General features: G+C 56.6%; 8 protein-coding genes across 8 annotated transcripts; 3 read left to right on the top strand and 5 right to left on the bottom strand.

The window, feature by feature from the left end:
• The first annotated feature begins 54 nt into the window (after window positions 1-54).
• Window positions 55-2969, top strand: C8Q71DRAFT_758452 (ammonium transporter). Its single transcript, XM_047923738.1, has 8 exons — window positions 55-616; window positions 670-682; window positions 760-830; window positions 888-1304; window positions 1370-1783; window positions 1836-1868; window positions 1921-2204; window positions 2278-2969. Exons 1-8 carry the CDS (start codon window positions 481-483, stop codon window positions 2680-2682), a joined length of 1773 nt encoding a protein of 590 aa, XP_047778778.1. The 5' UTR covers window positions 55-480; the 3' UTR covers window positions 2683-2969.
• A 24-nt stretch (window positions 2970-2993) lies between these two features.
• Window positions 2994-5170, top strand: C8Q71DRAFT_758440 (uncharacterized protein). The gene is made up of 10 exons (XM_047923737.1): window positions 2994-3405; window positions 3678-3742; window positions 3797-4059; window positions 4117-4189; window positions 4246-4324; window positions 4388-4458; window positions 4513-4569; window positions 4622-4958; window positions 5019-5032; window positions 5089-5170. The coding sequence occupies exons 1-8, from the start codon at window positions 3232-3234 to the stop codon at window positions 4686-4688; spliced, it is 849 nt and encodes a 282-aa protein (XP_047778777.1). The 5' UTR covers window positions 2994-3231; the 3' UTR covers window positions 4689-4958; window positions 5019-5032; window positions 5089-5170.
• C8Q71DRAFT_47007 (uncharacterized protein) lies at window positions 4618-6862 on the bottom strand. Its single transcript, XM_047918751.1, has 10 exons — window positions 6612-6862; window positions 5762-6552; window positions 5699-5709; window positions 5637-5644; window positions 5328-5591; window positions 5232-5263; window positions 5089-5168; window positions 5021-5032; window positions 4941-4960; window positions 4618-4892 (listed from the first exon to the last, which is right to left on the bottom strand). Exons 1-10 carry the CDS (start codon window positions 6690-6692, stop codon window positions 4869-4871), a joined length of 1323 nt encoding a protein of 440 aa, XP_047778776.1. The 5' UTR covers window positions 6693-6862; the 3' UTR covers window positions 4618-4868.
• Window positions 6831-7998, bottom strand: C8Q71DRAFT_867038 (uncharacterized protein; the record flags this gene model as incomplete). Its single annotated transcript, XM_047928289.1, has 4 exons — window positions 6831-7372; window positions 7426-7574; window positions 7634-7804; window positions 7867-7998. The coding sequence occupies 4 exons, from the start codon at window positions 7996-7998 to the stop codon at window positions 6970-6972; spliced, it is 855 nt and encodes a 284-aa protein (XP_047778775.1). The 3' UTR covers window positions 6831-6969.
• A 1040-nt stretch (window positions 7999-9038) lies between these two features.
• C8Q71DRAFT_758388 (uncharacterized protein) lies at window positions 9039-10334 on the bottom strand. The gene is made up of 4 exons (XM_047923736.1): window positions 10051-10334; window positions 9846-9984; window positions 9530-9788; window positions 9039-9470 (listed from the first exon to the last, which is right to left on the bottom strand). Exons 1-4 carry the CDS (start codon window positions 10196-10198, stop codon window positions 9117-9119), a joined length of 900 nt encoding a protein of 299 aa, XP_047778774.1. The 5' UTR covers window positions 10199-10334; the 3' UTR covers window positions 9039-9116.
• Window positions 10335-11036: 702 nt separating this feature from the next.
• On the bottom strand, window positions 11037-12111 carry C8Q71DRAFT_857768 (uncharacterized protein; the record flags this gene model as incomplete). Its single annotated transcript, XM_047927438.1, has 4 exons — window positions 11037-11396; window positions 11451-11709; window positions 11766-11904; window positions 11964-12111. The coding sequence occupies 4 exons, from the start codon at window positions 12109-12111 to the stop codon at window positions 11037-11039; spliced, it is 906 nt and encodes a 301-aa protein (XP_047778773.1).
• Window positions 12112-13132: 1021 nt separating this feature from the next.
• On the top strand, window positions 13133-14874 carry C8Q71DRAFT_796776 (Las1-domain-containing protein; the record flags this gene model as incomplete). Its single annotated transcript, XM_047925700.1, has 5 exons — window positions 13133-13246; window positions 13296-13981; window positions 14038-14430; window positions 14488-14584; window positions 14641-14874. The coding sequence occupies 5 exons, from the start codon at window positions 13133-13135 to the stop codon at window positions 14872-14874; spliced, it is 1524 nt and encodes a 507-aa protein (XP_047778772.1).
• Window positions 14875-15110: 236 nt separating this feature from the next.
• Window positions 15111-17457, bottom strand: C8Q71DRAFT_46832 (uncharacterized protein). The gene is made up of 4 exons (XM_047918734.1): window positions 16642-17457; window positions 16517-16585; window positions 16238-16459; window positions 15111-16178 (listed from the first exon to the last, which is right to left on the bottom strand). The coding sequence occupies exons 1-4, from the start codon at window positions 17291-17293 to the stop codon at window positions 15292-15294; spliced, it is 1830 nt and encodes a 609-aa protein (XP_047778771.1). The 5' UTR covers window positions 17294-17457; the 3' UTR covers window positions 15111-15291.
• Between the last annotated feature and the right edge of the window lie 1373 nt (window positions 17458-18830).

Raw genomic sequence — 18830 nt, 5'->3', positions numbered from 1 at the left:
CGTGCACCGGCGATCCCCGACCCAGAGCTCTACAGCACTTCCCTGATTTGGAATGGTAGAACTTGAGTGTATCACGAAGGAGCCAGGACTCTTCGTTCCCTTCCCTGGTTCTTCAAGTTCTCACCGTCTCTCACCGCACTCGTGTGACGCTGGCTCTCGTGATAAGGCATCCATGTCCCAGAACGACAAGAAACGCGCGTTGGGATGCTCTCAGTTAACTAGTTCACCTGTGGACGGACTGACTCGGACCGCCTAAGCTATTGGACCGGCCTCCTGAGGCTGGGGCGGAAGCCGGGACGAGCGGGCACCAGGAAAATCCTGAGCCTGGCTCGAGCAGCAAACGCCCGGATTTCGAAGACACGGGCGACGATTGGAGAGTTGGAGCCCGGCGATGTTTGGAACCGCCCGTGGGACGGTCTCCGCAGGTTCTGCCAGCCGCGGTAGCCTGACGTATTTGCCCGTCTGGATCCCTTTATATATATGTCTCGCCCGCGCGCGACCGCGAGCTCTTTTCTTATCAGCCATAACGACATGCCCGCCGTAGTTGACGCTGCTGTCCCTGAGAACGTGCAGGGCGGCCTCGCGTCCCATTTGCGGCGAGGCGATCTCTTTGGACGTGAGTTGCCCGGCTTCTCATCGTGAGTTTGTCGTGCTCATGTGCCTTCATAGGTGCCTCCAGCTCGTAAGTAGTACGCGGTGAAGCCATCCCGCCCGCGCACCTCCCCTCGAAGACAACCGATCTTGACCGCCAAATTTTAGGTTCGATGGCGGGGACATAGCGTTCATAGCAGTAGCTGGTATCCTGGTATTTTTGATGGTACCAGGTTTGGGTACGTGAAGCCACATAGGCCGTCAGTCAGAACACTGATTCGACTCTTCTGATTCAGCCTTCCTGTATTCGGGTTTGGCTAGGCGAAAGAGTGCCTTGACTCTGGTATGGGCAGTAGCAGCGAGCAACGCTGTGGTCATCTTCCAGTGGTGGTTCTGGGGCTACTCGCTAGCGTTCTCCCCCACCGCGACGAACGGGTTCATCGGCAACCTGCGGAGCTTCGCCCTCCGGAAGGTCTTGAGCGACCCGAGCCCCGGCTCGCCGCTCATTCCAGAGCTGCTGTACAGCTTCTACCAGATGGAATTCGCGTGCGTCACGGTAGGCATTCTCATGGGTGCGCTCGTCGACCGTGGTCGTGTGATGCCCGCGATGATCTTCACGTTCGTCTGGATGACTCTCGTATACTGCCCACTCGCCTGCTGGGCGTGGAATCCGAATGGCTGGGGATACACCTGGGGTGTCCTCGACTACGCCGGTACGTCTATCTCCGTACCGTCTACCTCACCGGCTCTCATGTCCACCGGATCTTACGCTACGCAGGTGGAGGGCCCGTCGAGATTGGTAGTGGTGTCTCAGGGCTCGCCTACGCGTGGGTGCTCGGCCGGCGCAGCGAACGCGAGCTGCTCAACTTCCGACCCCACAACGTCTCGTTCGTCTACCTCGGCACGGCGATGCTCTGGTTCGGCTGGCTGGGCTTCAACGGCGGCAGCGCGTTCGGCGCGAACCTCCGCGCTATCCTGGCGATTTGGAACTCGATGCTCGCGGCGGCGATGGCGGGCATCGTGTGGTGCGCTCTGGATTTTCGCCTCGAGCGCAAGTATACAATGGTCGGGTTCTGCTCCGGGACAATCGCGGGACTGGTTGCGGCTACTCCGGCCTCGGGGTACATCCCACAGTGGGCTGCGGTCGTCATGGGTATTGTTGTCGGCGCTGTGGCCAACTATGCTACGAAGAGTACGCTCTTGGTTCTATCAGTCGTTCGCATCGTACTGAATCGACTTGGCAGTCAAGTTTCTCCTCCGTATCGATGATGCTCTTGGTATGTGTCCCCTCTTACTCACACGACTTTGGGCTAACACCAGCAATTATAGATCTCTACGCTGAGCATGCCATTGGCGGTGTCATCGGCCTCGTTTTCAATGCTCTCTTCGCCGACAGCGAGCTCATCGCCCTCGACGGCGTCAACACCTCTGTTCCAGGCGGATGGATCGAGGGCAACTGGAAGCAGCTCTACATCCAGGTGGCCTACATCTTCGCAACATGCGGCTACTCTTTCGTCGTGACCGCCCTCATCGCCAAGGTCATCGATCTTATCCCTGGTCTCGCCCTGCGCACGCCCCCAGAGATGGAGGCGATCGGTATGGATGACGCCCAGGTGCGCTTGCCTTCTGACCTTCCTTACGGCAGCCCCTCCATACAAACCCTACTCACGCGACCTCGAATTGCAGATTGGGGAGTTCGCGACGGATTACATTGAGGTGCGCCGGCACTACTCGGACTGGACGCCGTCGGGCGACCGGAAGGCCTCCGACACGAAGGTGTCCGAGACGGACTCACGCACGCCATTCGCTGCGGGCGACCGGCATGGGCGCCCGGACCTGTCCGCGGAGGGGCCCAAGGACGGCGGGAGGAGCCATACGCCGTCGACGTCGCGGGAGCGAAGTGCGGAGAGGGGCCTGCGCTGGGGCCGGACGAGCTCTGACGAGGGACGGGCCCACTTCACCGCGGGCGACCGCCATGGGGGGACAGAACTCGCACCGCGCGACGGCAACAGGAGTCGGAGTCGAGGAAGGGCCCCAGAACTTGCGTCGATCAACGAGAAGGAACATGGGGAGGCGGAGAAGCACGAATGACAGGAAGCGTCGATGGTGTCGTGACGAATCTCACGAAGAAGAGCTGCACGAGTGTCGGATGCTGGACCTACTTGCAGGACCCTTGGTCTCCACGACACGTTGAAGTCTAGCTGCTTGTAAAAGTAAGTACAACAGTACTGTATCACAACTCATCTACACACGCATATAGCTCCGAGTCTCTTGTATCGTAGTCTATGGGTCGCAGCAGTTGCCGATACCCTGTAATTCGCGTTATCGATTTTGGATAGATGGTTCTTGAATTTGATGCATAGAAGTCGATCAATCCCGCGACAGCAGTGGCTACGAGCCATGTTATTCGGTGTACGTGCTCTGTGCTTATACACTCGAGGACCCTCAACCTGAAGAGCCCCATGAAGGTCTCAAGACTCGAGTAGAGCCCTGCGAGCTCGAGAAACAGTCGCCTTCCTGGATGGGAGCGATGTGCACGCGCCTGGCTGGCCCGCATGGTGTCCAGGATGTAGCCCACGACGTCATCGTGATAGTATCTGGGCAGCGTCAACGCTCAAAGCCGCCTGGCTAGCGTCCGCCATGTTCGCCCGCCTCCGTGCTATCGCCCACCATCTCGCCCCCTCCTACAGCCTAGCCCCCGCGAGAATGTCCACCGTCGTCCACAACGACAGCGCTGCCTGCTGCAGCATCCCGCCCGTCAAGTCCGACTACACGCCCAAGGGCTCGTTCAAGTCCTACGCCGGATTCAACAAGGTGCGTGTAGACAGCTTTGAGCACCCGGCGACCTGTCTCTGCCCATTTCCCTCATTTTCGTGTTACTCGACATATTCGGACTTGTAGATTCTTCTTAATGTGCGTCGCGTCGACGGAGGGGAACTGGCTACGTCGATGTTGTCCCGACGGTCGAGGTGAACTCAGCAGCTGTATGCATGCAGTCTGTCTCTCGCACGACCGCTATGCATATACTCCACACATCTCGTCTTCGACATGCATAGACGGAACAAAGACTCAGAACACATCTATAGGTCTATGTCACCGGCCAGCCGGCCAGCGGTAACCTCGCGCTCATCTGCGTCTACGACATCTTCGGGTGCGCTCTCCCTTACTCTACACTACAAACGTCTAACTTCACCAACCATCACAGCTTCAAGCCGCAGACGCAGCAAGGCGCCGACATCCTCGCCGACAAGCTGAACGCGCACGTCATCATGCCCGACTTCTTCGAGCCCGCGGACGCGTGGCCCGTCGACCAGTTCCCGCCGCAGACGGACGAGGAGAAGGCGAAGCTCCAGCAGTTCTTCGGCGGCCCGGCGAACCCGCCGAACAACGTCGCGAAGCTGCTCAAGGTCGGCGAGACACTCAAGCAGGACGGGGCAACATTCGTGGGCGCGTTCGGCTTCTGCTGGGGTGAGCGGCGCAGTGCGTATCGTCAGGTGGTGACGGCGAGCTGATGGTGACGTGTAGGTGGCAAGGTCACGATTTTGGCTGGTTCGGCACCGTCAACGACTCTGGATGCTGTGACTGCTACGCACCCTGCGTGAGTGCGACACTTGCTCAGATCACGGAGCTCTAGCTGAATCTTCTTGCATGCAGTATGCTCTCGTCAGCCGATGTCACCGAGCTCAAGGTCCCCCTTGGCCTCTACCCAAGCCAGGATGAGCCTCAGGATGAGGTAAGGCCCCAAGTATGCCAAACAGTGAATGTCGCTCATTCTAATCTTCATCGCGTGACGCAGTACAAGAAGATCGTGGAAATTATCTCCAAGAAGCCATTCGCTGACAAGAACGACGATAAGTTTTACGACTCGTGAGTCAGGAAGATGTACATGGAGATGGTTGAGAGCTAACCGTGAATATCTAGCTTCCATGGATTTGCCGCCGCTCGGGCCGATTTGACTGATCCAAAGCAGCAAAAGGAGTAAGTACTCGACCCTGCTGAACGCCGTCACATACTGACATCCCTTCTTCAGCTTCCAGGACTTGTACGCCAGGCTCGTGGCTTTCTTCGGTAAGGCCAGCGGCACGCACGTGCACTGAGATCGAGAAAAGAGAGGACAACGGATAGGATGGAAGCATTTATGACTACAAATGATGTACAACAGCCCACGAACCATAATCGTTCCTTGCTGATCCACGAGAGATGTTCGCACCCTGAGTCTCCACGGAAGGGGCTGGGCTCAAACCCACCCCGTCCTTCGCGCCTACATTCAATGCGTTTCATTGCCAGAATGGACGGTGCACCTACTATGTTTGTCAGAACTGAAGGCCCTCGGTGAGAGCTGCCGGCACCTTCCACATCCAGAACGGACCTAGACCGTCGCGAAGTCAGTCCACTACTATCTGCGGACCGCAGAAGACGAGCTACGCACCGGCCGGATCCGCTATGTCAAAATGGCGTGAGACTGGCATGGCAGGGGGTGAGACCGCGCATACTCACCGTCTTCATGGAACGCACCCGTCCAGATGCCGCCGACGCCGGCGGCGCTGCATATGTTCCCGATCTGAAGGCCTTCCGCACTGCGAGGCCCGATGTCGATGAGCCGCCGCACTTCCATCGGGGAGACGGGCAGAAAGACGTACCTCCACTGCGTAAGCCCATCATATTTCGTGACCTTTCCCGAGGCATCAGCATGAAGGAAACGGAACACGAACCGCGACAGGCCCATTCCGACTCACGAAACTCCATCGGATACTGCCGTCGGCGAGCACGCGCACGGAACCCTCGACGGCCGCGTCAGCGCTGTGTGCGCCGCGCGAGAGGCCCTTGAAGAAGATGGGCGGATACCGTACGGGGTGCGGGGGAGGCGACTCCGCGGACTCCGTGGACTGCTCGGGCGTGGGATCGAGCACGTCGAGGTGCAGCTCGACGGGGCGGATCGCCTCCTGGTAGTCGTCGTCGAAGAAGTCGCGGTCGCGCGGACCCGTGCCTGAGACGGAGAACTGCGGCGGGTGAGCGGGGACGGAGGAATGGACGCGGAGACTTACGTTGAAGGCTGGACCGAGCAGACACGATTAGGCACGCGGATATAGCACGTATGGATACGTACCGAATAGATCCCTGTCGACTCGTGAGTCCCTGGATGCGCCGAGAACAGTACTTCACCACGCACCGATAGTCCATGAAGCATACGAAGCGCCGCCACGTCCCAGCGACGCCGGCCCAGTCATGCGGCTTGCGATCGTGCGCGAAAGGCGCACTGTAGGCTTGGGTCGCGCTGAGGCCCGCGCGGGGCTTGCTATACAACTGCAGTGCGAGCGGCGGCAGCTCACGCAGCTTCATCGCCACGACGTTCACAATGTGTTGCACGTGCACCCAGTTCGCGCGCAGCTCGCCCTTCTCGCCGCGCGAGAACGGGCCCCAGAGCGTGTCCTCCTTGTACCGGCGCAGGTCGTATACATAGCACCGGCTCATGCGCCGCTTCTCGTTGAGCAGCTTCTCGTGAAGCAGCTTCTTCGGGCTGTCGCCGTCGGGGCTCGACTCGTAGGTGAGCGCGAGGTATGTCATGAGTCGGCCGAGATGCTGCTGTTCGTGTTTGGGCAGGGATTCCTCGTCGATCGTGGAGAAGCGCAGGAGACCCTCGAGCCACCGCAGGTTCTCCGACTCCTCCATCTCCGGGCCATCGCTGAAGGGAAGGGCGGTCTCCACGACGCTCACGAGCGTCGCGAGTGCGCGTTCCAAGCGCGGCCCAGTGGCTGCGCCCATCACGGCCGACTCTGCGGAGACCCTGCGCTGCAGCTCCGTCTTCCAGTCGGGCTGCACGCTCGGCTTCTGGGCGGTGAGTGGCGGGAGCGCCTTGCGGAGATCGTCGAAGGGCTTGCTCAGGAACAGCTCGCGCCAGAAGTACTGGTCCTCCGACTGGTATATAATGCTGCGGGCCCTGCGGCCTGTCTGTGCGATGATCTGAAGGGGCCGCTGGGCGTTAGCAATCGAGTCCAGGATACCTCGAAATCGCGACTTACCGCGACGTCGTACACATCGCAGAAGAGTAGTATGCGCTCGATAATCTCAGGGGGGAGGGTGTCGAACGGTGAGGGGGACATCGGGATGGGAAAGACGGATAGAGACAGGATTGCATGGGGATATATATGGCCGCCATGCTCGTCGGAAGTCCGTGAGGCATGATGTCAGCAATGAGTGTCACCAATCTAATGTCCCTTCATCGAACTTTGTTATCGGGGGTTATGCGACCTCTGTTATCGACTCCGATGAGCAACCGCATTTCGACATACGAAGAGCACGTCCGAAGCCTGTTGTACACACAACTATACACGCACAAACCAGCAGAAGTCAGTCAGTCCTACTCAGTACTAGTGACAGCTACCACCGCGCACGATAGTCGTCTCTCCTATCTCTCCTGTCCCTCTCATCCCACCTCCGCTCCCGAAACCTTCGTGCCTCTTCGACTTCTCTTCTGTTGAACACATCACGGTAACCTTCGCCTGCCCCACCATGCACGGTGCTCGGCGTCTCGCTGCCAGCCATCTCGCGTTTCTTCCGCCGGATCAGTTCGAGGGCTCTTTGCCTCTCGGCAGACTCGCGGTTGAGACGCGCTGCTTCTGCACTGCGGGGTTCAGAAGACGAGGTTGGAGGTGGTCTGTCGGGATGCGACGGACGGGAGCGAGAGGAGGGGTTCGTAGGTGTGCCTGATGAGCGCGCAGAAAGCTTGTGGTTGATGGACGTCAGAGGGTCGTTCACGGACTTGCGCGCGAGCTCCCGAGTTCTGTTGAAGTGCTCAATGAACACGCGCGAGAAACTGTAACAGAGTTGACATACTCTCGCGCTTCATCTCGATCTTTGCCCTTGCCATCATGACGATCGGAGTACCATGGCTTGAGGTCTTTCTCAGAAGGTGCTAGTGGTATCCCCTTTTCTGTCTCTGGCGCAGCCTTATTGGTGGATCGTCCGTAGACTGGTATCATTTGCTGTTGTGGGTGCAAAGTAATGAGCTTCGGAATGGCAGCGCAACCTTCGACTTACTCACCCGCTCAATATCCTCGAACAGATTGATATGCCCTCCGGAGGTGATGCTCGACGGCCCAGCCTCAGTTTTCTCCACTTCTCCGCCTTCCTCCTCGTCTTGTGGCTTTCTCTTCTTGTGCTGATTCGCCAAACCTGCCCGCTGCCTGAGCAAGTCTATCCGCGCCTCGGAGTCCTGTAGAATCACATCGCATCATCGTTCACAAGAGGTGTATAAAGTGGATGAAATTTACACACTGCCAGCATCATTCTACCCTCTTCGGCAGCGTCCTGAAGACGGGCATCCTCTTCATCGCGTCGGACCCGTTCGATGTTGTCTCGTCGGTAAGGGTGGTAGGATTTGTGGTGTGCAATGTTTAGTTTCCCCATCGCGCGCGTGTGTCAAGGGAGGAAGGTATGTTCAATGGTACGATATATGATATTGTGGTCGTCGAAGAGGACGTATCGACGGTTCTCTGGCAAGTCTTGGGCAAGTCTGAATGGAGAGCCGGACGACTTTGCGGGAGCTGTGGTCATGAGCGCCTCTCTGTCGGCATTTTCCGCTCCCGTATAAACGCCCGACTTCGCCTTCTCTTTCCTCAACACGAACCCTCATTATCGCTGCTCGTTCATCGTTCAGCAACTCTCCGTCTCGCGTCTGCAATGGCCTGGGGTACTGGACATGACGAGGGAAGAGTAAAGCTCAATATGGGGCCCAATTAAGCCGGAGCGCATCCTAGTCGTCTTCGGACGGGATGGGATGTGCTTGACTATGAGGCTCAGACATCTCTTCTGTTTTTCGTCCTTTGTTCGCTCCTAGCTCTCTGCCTCTGTATCACGTTTGCAATGAGATGACATTCACTTATTCTCTTGATCTTGTCAGGCTCTCTCCTCTCAAATGTCATGGTATCCGAGAATGCGTGACAAGGCATCGGTGCGTGCAAGGCACTCTCCATTTTCCTTGACACTATCACTGTATCAGACTCGGTCCTTTGTGCGGCTTTCCTGGGGAGTGAGCCTTGAATTCCTTCGCGGCGTCGAGTGTCTCGCACTGTACTACCGGTGATACTCTTCCGAGCAGCCATTCGTCTGCCATATGCTCTCACCGATGAGCAGACTTTCTGAAGCCAAATCCTCAGGCTTCACCTTCACCGCATGCAAGGTGATGATCGAATTTAGGGCATTCTCGTGGATGTGACGGTCGTTGGCACGGCACTAATCAACGAGATCAGCCCACCCACCCAACCAGTCTACTAGTAAGTTCCCCTTCGATATGCATGGATGCAAGGGTAATCTACGTTGACGCGTGGATCCCGTGGCACATGTAGGACTCCGTCGCGCACATCTCTGCGGATGCGGGATGCTACTTGTGCACCATCCGCCGTGACTACGGTCTGGACGCGTGGCCATCTTTTGGTATGTTTGTCGTCCCGTATTGTAAGTCGTCTAATCGCCGGTCATCTTGAAACGGAAAGTAATGACATAACAACAAATAAATACAGCAGGTCTCAACGCCCCCAGTTCGCACCCATAGGCCCCTGCGCCCTTGCAAACTTATAACGATCGTCGTCATAGTCCGCGGTCGCGCTGTTGATATAATCCGGCACATCGTCTTGTAGCCGGATCCGCGTCCCCGCGACACAGTATACCACAACTGCAGCGTACTCGGCGAGGACGCTCATCAACAGGTAGATGATCCAGCTGCCCGTGGACGAGTTGAACTTCGACAGAGGCGAGTTGGACGTCGTGGAGCTCCCACCGGCGGAGGAGAGAGAGGTTGTGTATGGTGCGGCTGACGACAACACTGTGTACACCACCCGGATCAAGAGGAAGGGGAGAGCGAGACTAATGCTCGCGAGTAGCTGATATGCGCGGCCCTCTCAGTCAGATGGCATATAACGACAGCGCCTTGTCGACTCACCGTCCTCCTTGCCTTCGTGATCCTACTCCTGCTGACCCAGCAATACATGTGCAGCAGGAAGATGAGGACGAATAGTACCGCGAACATGGCAGCACCGGCGTGCCGGAGAGTATTCGCACTGTTGAGATCTGCTATTGTCTTTGCATTGCCCATCTTAACGCCACCAACGATTGCGAGGAGCAGGGCGACGCTGCAAAGGAGGGACATGATCCTGAGGCCCCGCCAGATGAGTGGCTCGTCGCCGAGTGTACGATAGCATCTGCCAATGGAGGCAGGTAAGCAACCATCCTATTGGGAACGAAGGGGTGGTACTGACACTGTTCCGAGGAATCCGATAGTCGCGAGGAGGAGCGGTGATACGCCTGCCGATGTCAGCGTGGCGGACACAATGTCCAATGTTTTGTCCGACGGGTTCTGTTCTGCTGCGACTGCTGTGGCGCCTCCAATGATGCGGACTGAGTATTCGCTATCGAGTAAGTATGGTACCGACCTCCGATGGCCTGACATCAGACATCACGCACCAAGAGATAGAATAAGAAGGAAGATCCACCCTGCTTTCCTGGCAACGCCGTGTCTTGCTACGAGAATCCCCGACACGACGAGCACAGGTAAGTACACAATAATCTCCGCTATAGCGATGTCTCCACGGGGGTCCAAGTGGATAGTCATGGCTGCGGGTAGGAACACAAAGAAGTTGGAAAGAAGTGAACTTAGAAGAAACAAGCGACGCGAGAATGAATAAAGGCTGATGAGCCCGGACCCGAATGAAGATGAAGATAGGAGGGGGAACTGGCTCTGTCGACTCAGGCTTCCGCCTCATCTTATACTATCAGCCCTTGCGCTTTTAAATCGCCGTAGTATCATTGTCTAGAAGGCGTTTAGCGAGGGCGTTCGCGACAGCGGAATGCTGTGCCTCTCTGCCGCTGTCTGGCCGGCATTCACCCATTCGCCGGCGCTGGTCCTCGATGATATTCTCATTTGCTGCTGTTGGTACCATGGCACAAATCTTGCCTCGGCACAGAAGGCGACTCGGAGTCCATGTTCGCCCAATTGGCAGGGTCCCTCTAGTCTCGCCTTGTCATGCAGATCCTGCACTTCATCTGTCTTACGAGGTCAGTGTCAATCACGACGTTAGGATGTTCAGGACGGCTGACCCTAAGCCCTGCCGCCGACTGCCAGCCTTGCAGTGCGCTTCGCCCAAGTTTGGCCTGTCAACGACCTGTCAATCAGACACACTGCAGACTGAGACACAATGCAACCGATGCGCCCCCGAACAGATCACCGTTTGGCGGTGGCTGACTCGCAGCGCACATATGAACGCCTCATTCATTCTCGCAGGAAAACACTCCCGGCGCAGTGAGTCCTGCACCGCGCTCGCATCTGAAGCTTCACGGCGAATTTATTAATAGAATGAGAATACCGTCCGTGTAGCGTGGGCACACATCGACGGGCTCGAACAAGTTACAAAGTCTGGCATGCGTTGCGAGATAGTATAGCGGCGACTCGCCTATCGTCCCCACTGACCCCTGGCCCCAGGCCATTGCTCCCTCCCCATCCTGTAGCGTTCGTCGTCATACTCAACCGTCGCGCTCTTGACATAATCCGGTCGATCGTCATCCATCCGGATCCGCGTCCCTGCGATCGAGTATATCACGACCGTGGCGTACTCGGTGAGGACGCTCATGAGCAGATATATTTGCCAGCTGCCGGTGGACGTGTTGAATTTCGCAAGCGGCGATTCGGATGTTGTGGTGATGACCTGGCCTGTGGCAGAGAAGGAACGCGGGTATGGTGCGAAGGCGGAGAGCACGGTATACGCGATTCGTACCAGGAGGAAGGGGAGCGCGGCGCTGATGCCCGCCAGCAGCTAACGATTGCATGTCTCAGATAATGATACATAAAGAGAGCTCCTTTTCCTCACCGTCCTCCTGGCTTTCGTGATCCTACTAATGTTGCTCCAGCAAACCAGGTGCAGTAGGAACATCGCAACAAAGAGTACTGCCATGACGACAGCACCAACGTGCCGAAGAGTCGTTCCGGTGTTCAGTTCAGATTGCGATTTTGCATTGCCCATCTTGACGCCTCCAAAGATGATGATGGCCAGGGCGAGCGTATAGAGCAGCGACAGGAGCCTGAGGCCCGTTCCGATAAGGGCGTCCTCGCTGAGTGTGTTCTCGCACCTAGAAGTAGAGGTGGGCATGAAGATTTTCACTGTACATTAAAATAGAGAACTGACACTGTTGTCAGAAACCCAATGGTTGCGAGCAGGAGAGGCGACACGCCAGCGGAAGTGAGCGTGGAAGACACGGTGGCCAATGTTACGTCGGATGGGTTCTGTTGGGAGGCGACTTCCGTAGCCCCTCCGACGATGCGGACTGAAGACCCACCATGAGGTGAGTGCGATATCATCTTCCCCTGGTCTGACCAGACGTACCAAGGGAAACAATGACCAGGAAGATCCACCCCGACTTCCGGGAAATGCCATGCCTGGCAACGAGAAAGCCTGCGACGGCGAGCACAGGAAGGTACGCAACGATTTGCCCTACAGCGATGTCGCCGCGGGGGTTCAAGTGGATAGTCATGACTACGTGCGAGAACGGGCGAAGACGGAGAGACGGCTTTGAAGAATTCAAGGACACAAAAATTAGATAAAGGCTCTGGTCTTCCCGGATGAAGTTGAATGTGAGAGGGGGACTGATCAATCTGACCCAAATTTCCTTCTCGTTTTATATCGGCTGCATCGCTTGAGGTTGTCTCCGCCGAATGTAGTGCAGCGGTTCGCGAGGGCGTCTGATGCGCTGCTGTGCCCGCCTATCACCAAGTCGTTCCTATTGGCCGCTCGACTGCACTCAACTGGACGACGTTGTTGTTCAAGGCCTCCGAGTGAGTAAGACTGTACTTTACAATCATTCATGCTTACCGAGGCAGCTGCAGGCTCTTTGAGGCATGACGATGCTCCGCTCCTGTCCTACAGATACTGCACGAACCTTTCTTCATAGCTAATGTCTACTGCGATGTGCTCCACGAGCCTCCTCAAGCGTCGCATCTCGAGCGCGGGGCCTGTCAAACTGCCACTGCAAACGGGCGTGGATTACCGGAGGTCAACGACGCGCCCTCAGGCGATCATTTTGAGCGGCGGCGGATCTATACAGCGTAACACTACTGAATACATGCCCTTCAATCACGGACACACGCGGCGTAGTGGCTGTTACAATGCGCGCATATCTCTGCTTCAGTGGAAAACGAGGGTCCTAGTACTGTTCGTGGCGATGTCGTAACAGCCCTTCATCTGCGCAACGCGCTAGATGTGATATCCATGCTCTACTTGGGGACGCGAGAGACTGATTCGATAGGCTTTGTGTGAGGGATTCGACGTTGTGTGCATGCCATGATCTTGCGGACCAGTTCAAGTTGCGGTGGATGGATCTTGATCAGAGTTGCCACCGGCTTTGTTCGGCCATCAGAAACCAGCGTTAGGCGCCCAGCGCGTTTTAAAGTAGAACGCAGAACACCATCTTCTCCTCTAGACTAAACAAGCGTGCTTCAGGCCCATCTAGAGGACACTGACCTACTTCTGACGCCACACGGCAGTGATATACCAGGATGAGACTTCCGCGCCGTGTACCGTGGGCACACGTCGGCGAGCTCGATCAAGTTTGCTCGTGGATATACGCGGACGAAAATGACATCGACGCGAAGGTGCTCGCAGTCAACAGAGTGCGTGCTAAAGTAACATACAGCCTATATGTTCCTGATGTTCTGAAAGCTAGCGTCATGGAGAGCGATAACCTCGCTCCCACACGCCCTAGAGTCTACCCATGCTCTACTCACGGCGATGCTACAGGAGACAGCTTTGCAAGGGCAAGGGTCCTCGTCTTACCTTTCACTCAGACAGAGCTATGCCACCGCGGTCATCCGACTCGTGAACGGTCTCGTCGACCCGTTGCAACTAGGCGCATACGCGCGCTCGATCAACAGCATCGCAGCGCAGCTGGGACTGCCCGCATGGCTCGTCGAACTCCGGCACGCTGCTACGCACGAAGATTTGCCTAGCATTGATGTTCTCAGAGAGGCAGCGCGACAGGCAATGACGTGGCTTCTGCATAATTATTTCCTGCCCACGCTCAACCCGTCTGTGCCCTCTGCGTCTCAGCTGCAGCGACCGGCACTCCGATCGCCCTCCCCTTTCCTCAAACAGTACAAGGCCCTGGCGAAAGCTACTGCGCGGGATGCGAGTCTTGCTATAAAATACAAACATGATATAGCACGTATACTCAGAGAAGTGGAACGGTGGATCGCCGAAGCGAAGGTCGCGGCGCCTGTTGCAGCTACTGCTTGGGACGACATCGATAGTGACGAGGGCGACGAGGGCGACGCCAGAGAACGCTGGGCGCTGGAGCGGTTTGCTGACGCCTTGCTGGGAAAAGGGGCGTTGGTGCCGCTATCCAAGAAGTGCGACTTGCCTTATTCATTGTATGGCTGCAGGATGCTAACCGTCACTCTCTCAGGAAGCGGATTTTATCCAATGAGCCGCTCCACCCTTCTCCATTCATTCTCAACATCTGGACGCCGCTTCTAGCCCATCTGCAGTCACTCCACCCAAATCTCGCCGCAGTCCTGGTCACCAAAGCCGTATCGCATCTGACTAGCGAGGAGCAAATAACACAGACGACCGATGCAGACGTGGTCATGCTGGATGCAGAGGAGGACAAACAGAGGAGAGATGCGTCGTACGACCGCTGCGTCGCCGGCTGGGCAAAATGGCTCGTCGATACCTACGGCAGTAAGATCGATGACGACTTCGAGGACGGTGATACGGACCTGAACAGGGCGGACGTCGTCTCGAAGCTGGTCGCAGCCCTCGGACCGACGAGAACTGTCTCAGGTACGAGGGAAAAAATGTGAGTTAGCGACACAATTCTCGGTCAGATTTGTTGCTCATCCGACGTGATCGACAGCGCCCAGGAGCTCCTACGAGCATTGAGTAAGGGTCATCATGCACTTGAAACGGCATCCTCGCTCGTGCTGAGCCTGCCAACGCCAACTTCGTCTAGCGTATGTCTCTCGTGTATACCTGAGTTCCCCTGGCTGACCGACTTCTTCGTTTGCAGACCTGGCAAGAAGCTGACATCCAGCTCATGCACGGCCGCCTCTCTCAATTGCTATCTCTCCACACAGGCCCATCAGCCGTCGGAACGAACGACGCTACTGAGGACGTCGACGCGACGCCTGAAACCAATACGGACCCCGCCTCTCGGCTGCCGCCTGGATGGAGAAAGCTCTCGAGGGACGAGGGCTGGAAGCCCTCCCCCATCGGTGCCTTCGTCCACTGTGTCGCAGCTTGATCCCTGCCCGTACCTGTCCCCTCCATCTAATCAGGGGCATTGGCTGACGCGCTGACGCCGGCACCGCTCCAGTGCGCAGCCCGCAGCGTTTCGATCGACGGCTGTTACATCGACATTCGGCGAGACGCTGGAAAGCAACGGGTCAATCTGGGTCAATGCGCCCATCGGTCCGACGGTCTCAGGATATACGGAGCGGCGAAACGCGGAGTGGAGTTGTGTATGGGCTATGCTAGTAGTACCTGTGATCTGCCTGTAACAACCCAACAACAACCGACATCCTTTTCGAGAGAGCAGAGGGTGGTGTCATATGGTGATGCGATGCTTCCGAGTATAGTACAGACTGGGTGCAACAACCGAACACAGAGATGAGGCTAAGTACGTGTGTCCGTAGATGTTCCCTCCTACAACTAGATCAGCTCAGTCCGCGACGCCGGTCCTCTGCGGCGCCCCCCCTCTCTGTGCCCATGGTTGCCTATCGCGCTGCTGCTGTTCGCCTTCCCTGTCCCCACGGCGTTCAGGGGTCCTTGAACCTCCGCGCCCACGCCCACGCCCGTGCTGTCGAGGCATTTGAGCACGAGCGTGTTGTGAGCCTGAGCCTGATGCGGTTGGTGCATGATGGGCGTTTGGTTGTCCTTGACCGCGCTGCTCATCCTCCGGGTCCGGTACAATTGACATACCGTAAGACGCAAAGACGATCTCTCCTTCGTCGCCCCGGACGTTCGGATGATGATTATGATGCCCAGAGGGTGGTCCTCGAGTGTGCTGGGCATACTGCACATTGGGGTACCCACGACTTTGCTGCCTAGGGTACTGCCCTTGGTTGTGATAGGTGTGATAGTTGGCAGAGCCGCGCGGCACGAATGCAGGGACATCCGCTGGGTGTCGCGCAAACGAACCTAATGCTGCCACGTGCCTAGATGGACCACCGTGCGGTAGTACTGGATTCGGCAGTGGCATGCCAGAGCCGTGTCTGAAATTGCCTCCCGAGAACGATGATGACTGCGAGTGCACTACGGAGACGTTGGACGCATGCGGAAGGTCGTCGTTCTCCCGACGACGGTTTCGGCGCTTGCTGCGAGAGGTCTCTGGATCCCAGTCTTGTGGAGGTATTGGAACCGGAGGGGGTGGGCCGGGGTCGTAGTTTGGGTTCGCCATGACCCACTCCATTCCACTCTCTGGATTCAATGCTCTCCCGATGAAGTCGAAGGTGTACCAAGGAATCAGCGGCGGGGGGAACATAGCAGCCGCCATCGCCGCGAGCCTGCAGTACAGTATGTAGCCCGAGTGACTATCGTTGGCGGCATCTTGTTGGAGGATACATTGATCAGCAGGCGTCTCTGTTGGGGTATGATGGACAACTTACACTCCTGTTGGGGCACCGACAGCACAAGCTCCCAGTTACTCCGGGTTATTTTCCCCTTCTGCAAGGACAATTCTTCATACGCCTCGCAGAGACGGTTTAGACCGATGCTCTGTTTGTATGGTCCCTTCCAGCGGGGATTGTCCACAGTCCGTGAAAGAAGAGACAGATCTACGCAGTTGCGGCATATGACCGAGAAGTCTCTGTATAGCTTTGTGCAGTCCCCTACAACGGTGTATGCCCGTCACTTACACAGATCTTCCGAGCACAGCGGTCACTTACCCTTGATAGCGACACCAGCCTTCACATACTGGGGGCTGCCCAACACCTCTGATAACTTCTCCGGGAACGCTAGACGTTACACGGCGCTCTATAAGCGCGCGACTACCTAGAGTGACACAACTCACAACTCATGGCGCTCACTTGAATGAGCAAGACCACTTCATCATTCGCCAGCTGGACGAGAGCGACAGGGTGTTCCCTCTCGCCGGCAAAGAAACATGGCTTCCACTCCATATCGAGCCCAAGAGGGCCTGGGCGAAGCTTGGAGATTTCAATGTTTGCCTCGTCGACGTCCCGTATGTAGACAAGGCGTGCATTCGGAGACTTCGTCCTCCATGAGTACAAAGGCCATTGCGGGGCCGTGACGGTCTTCACCGTAGACTTGGCTTGCAGGTTCAGCGTAGCAGCCATAAGCGATGATTTCAGCAGCGTAAGGGAACAAGACCAGTAGGCAAAGGTGAGTCGTCTGTTTCTTCCGCGTCTGGTTTCCGCGTCCGCCGTCCACTTAAGAGCAAGCTGCGAGTTCCGCAGCAGGATCGGGCGGAGGGTCGAGGTGACTGGGATGGAGGTCTTGGACGTATCGTTCTGCCTGTCGGATCCCGGGAAGCTATCGCTATTGTCTGTGGACGCCCTATCGGTAGAGGCTAAGATGTATGACAATATCTGTACGATGCCTGTAGGCGGTGGGATGGATGTCTGCCACTGTGCTTTGCGGCGAGGGATATTTGCGACTAGTCTGCTTGCTGCTGCGGCGACCACAGATTCGCCGCCTGGCATACACGCAGTGGAACTTGAAAAGAGGCAACGTTCTTGATCCGCTGGTCGATGCAGACGTGCAGCGGTAACGGTGCCCTACTTAGCTCGAGGTGAAGGACGCAGGTGGCAGAGTCCACCCATTCCAAAGTGTTGGACAACAGTACATAACAGTCACGAGGCTAGACTCGGGCAGCCGCAAGCCGCGTCTCAGACGCCCATCCCCACTTCGAAGCCGCGACCAAGCCGCGACTCGCATGCAAGGCTAATGCGCGCACGATTCTATCCTATAGATGAATTGCTGCAGGTATATTAAGTGCTCCCACAATACTCTGTTGCTCTGTCCACGCTTCCGGCTCAGACGGTAACGGTGACCGGCGTAACCCTGACCACCAGTGCTATATCATAGTAAGGCCGATAACGTCAACTTCGCATCCATAGTGTCCATGTACGAAAACGGTGATGTCCTGCGGTGAAGGCATCATGGCTACGCTCCAAAGAGCTGAATGATTCAAATAGTATGCCTTACGGCACAGCGTGCGTGGAGGGAATTCAAGTTGCCAGAAGGTGTCCGTTCCATTTCTGTAGCCAAGGGATCAGAAGAGTACGTACGAGAGCCCGGGGCTGTCACATACCTGTACCCCGTTGAACGAATTGACTTCGTAACTTCTGTGTTATGAAGGCACTTCGTACGATGCACTCGGGCGAGTGACGGTGCCATTGATTGTCGCGAGGGTGCCCGATCCTGAGGCCTGAGCGCTGAGCCCTCCATGCGACTCAATGACACCTTAGGAAGGCCCTCTTACACACGCGCTCTACTGGTGAGGTTCGTGAGGAATTCGAATGCGTTGGCATATTCAAGTACTATTGAAGAGTCAGTTTAGCTAGTCTCACGCGTCCCATGGCACACAGATACACTTATACCTTCATGATGATGAGTGAGCTGTTTAAGATTATGTCAGGCGCCACCTTCAGCACAGAATACCAACAAAACGCACACTGACGTTACAGGGCTGTGATAACGATGAAGTCGCGATTATTCAAACCATCTACCGGACGATACGAAGCAGTACTGAACAGAACATCTGCCCCTTGACGCGGGAAGAACCCTGTTGCAAGAGCATTTGAAATTTCATTCTGACGGTTATATCAACGAGAGGCGGACTCAAGAATGCGTTAATTGTGAGGCCACTAGAGAACAGAGGTACTGCTGGCAGTGTAACCCGGGCCCGGGCGATCCAATCAAAAGGTTCAGCCTTGACCTGCATGGATGAATGGCGTCAGATACAAACCGGTACCTCTTCCCAATTGTACATAGCTCTTCTGTTGTCGTAACCGATGCTATGTGGTCTACATATTGCCTCTGCAGTTGGAAGAGCCTGCAGCTGTAGGTTTCAGTAACTCACGATGCTACCATACAAGGCAGCCAGGGATCGGGATCACCATCACGTGAACTCAACGCGACGCGTCCTCCTGTCGCGTCTTGCGGCATGCTGTGGCAGCATGCCACCACACAACGCACAGAACAAGGTCGCACCTTCGACCGAGTTCATCTCATGGC

Source organism: Rhodofomes roseus (assembly GCF_022264815.1).
Source record: "Rhodofomes roseus strain CIRM-BRFM 1785 chromosome Unknown C8Q71scaffold_10, whole genome shotgun sequence".
NCBI classification, from domain to species: domain Eukaryota; kingdom Fungi; phylum Basidiomycota; class Agaricomycetes; order Polyporales; family Fomitopsidaceae; genus Rhodofomes; species Rhodofomes roseus.
This window is presented reverse-complemented; position numbering and strand designations above follow the sequence as displayed.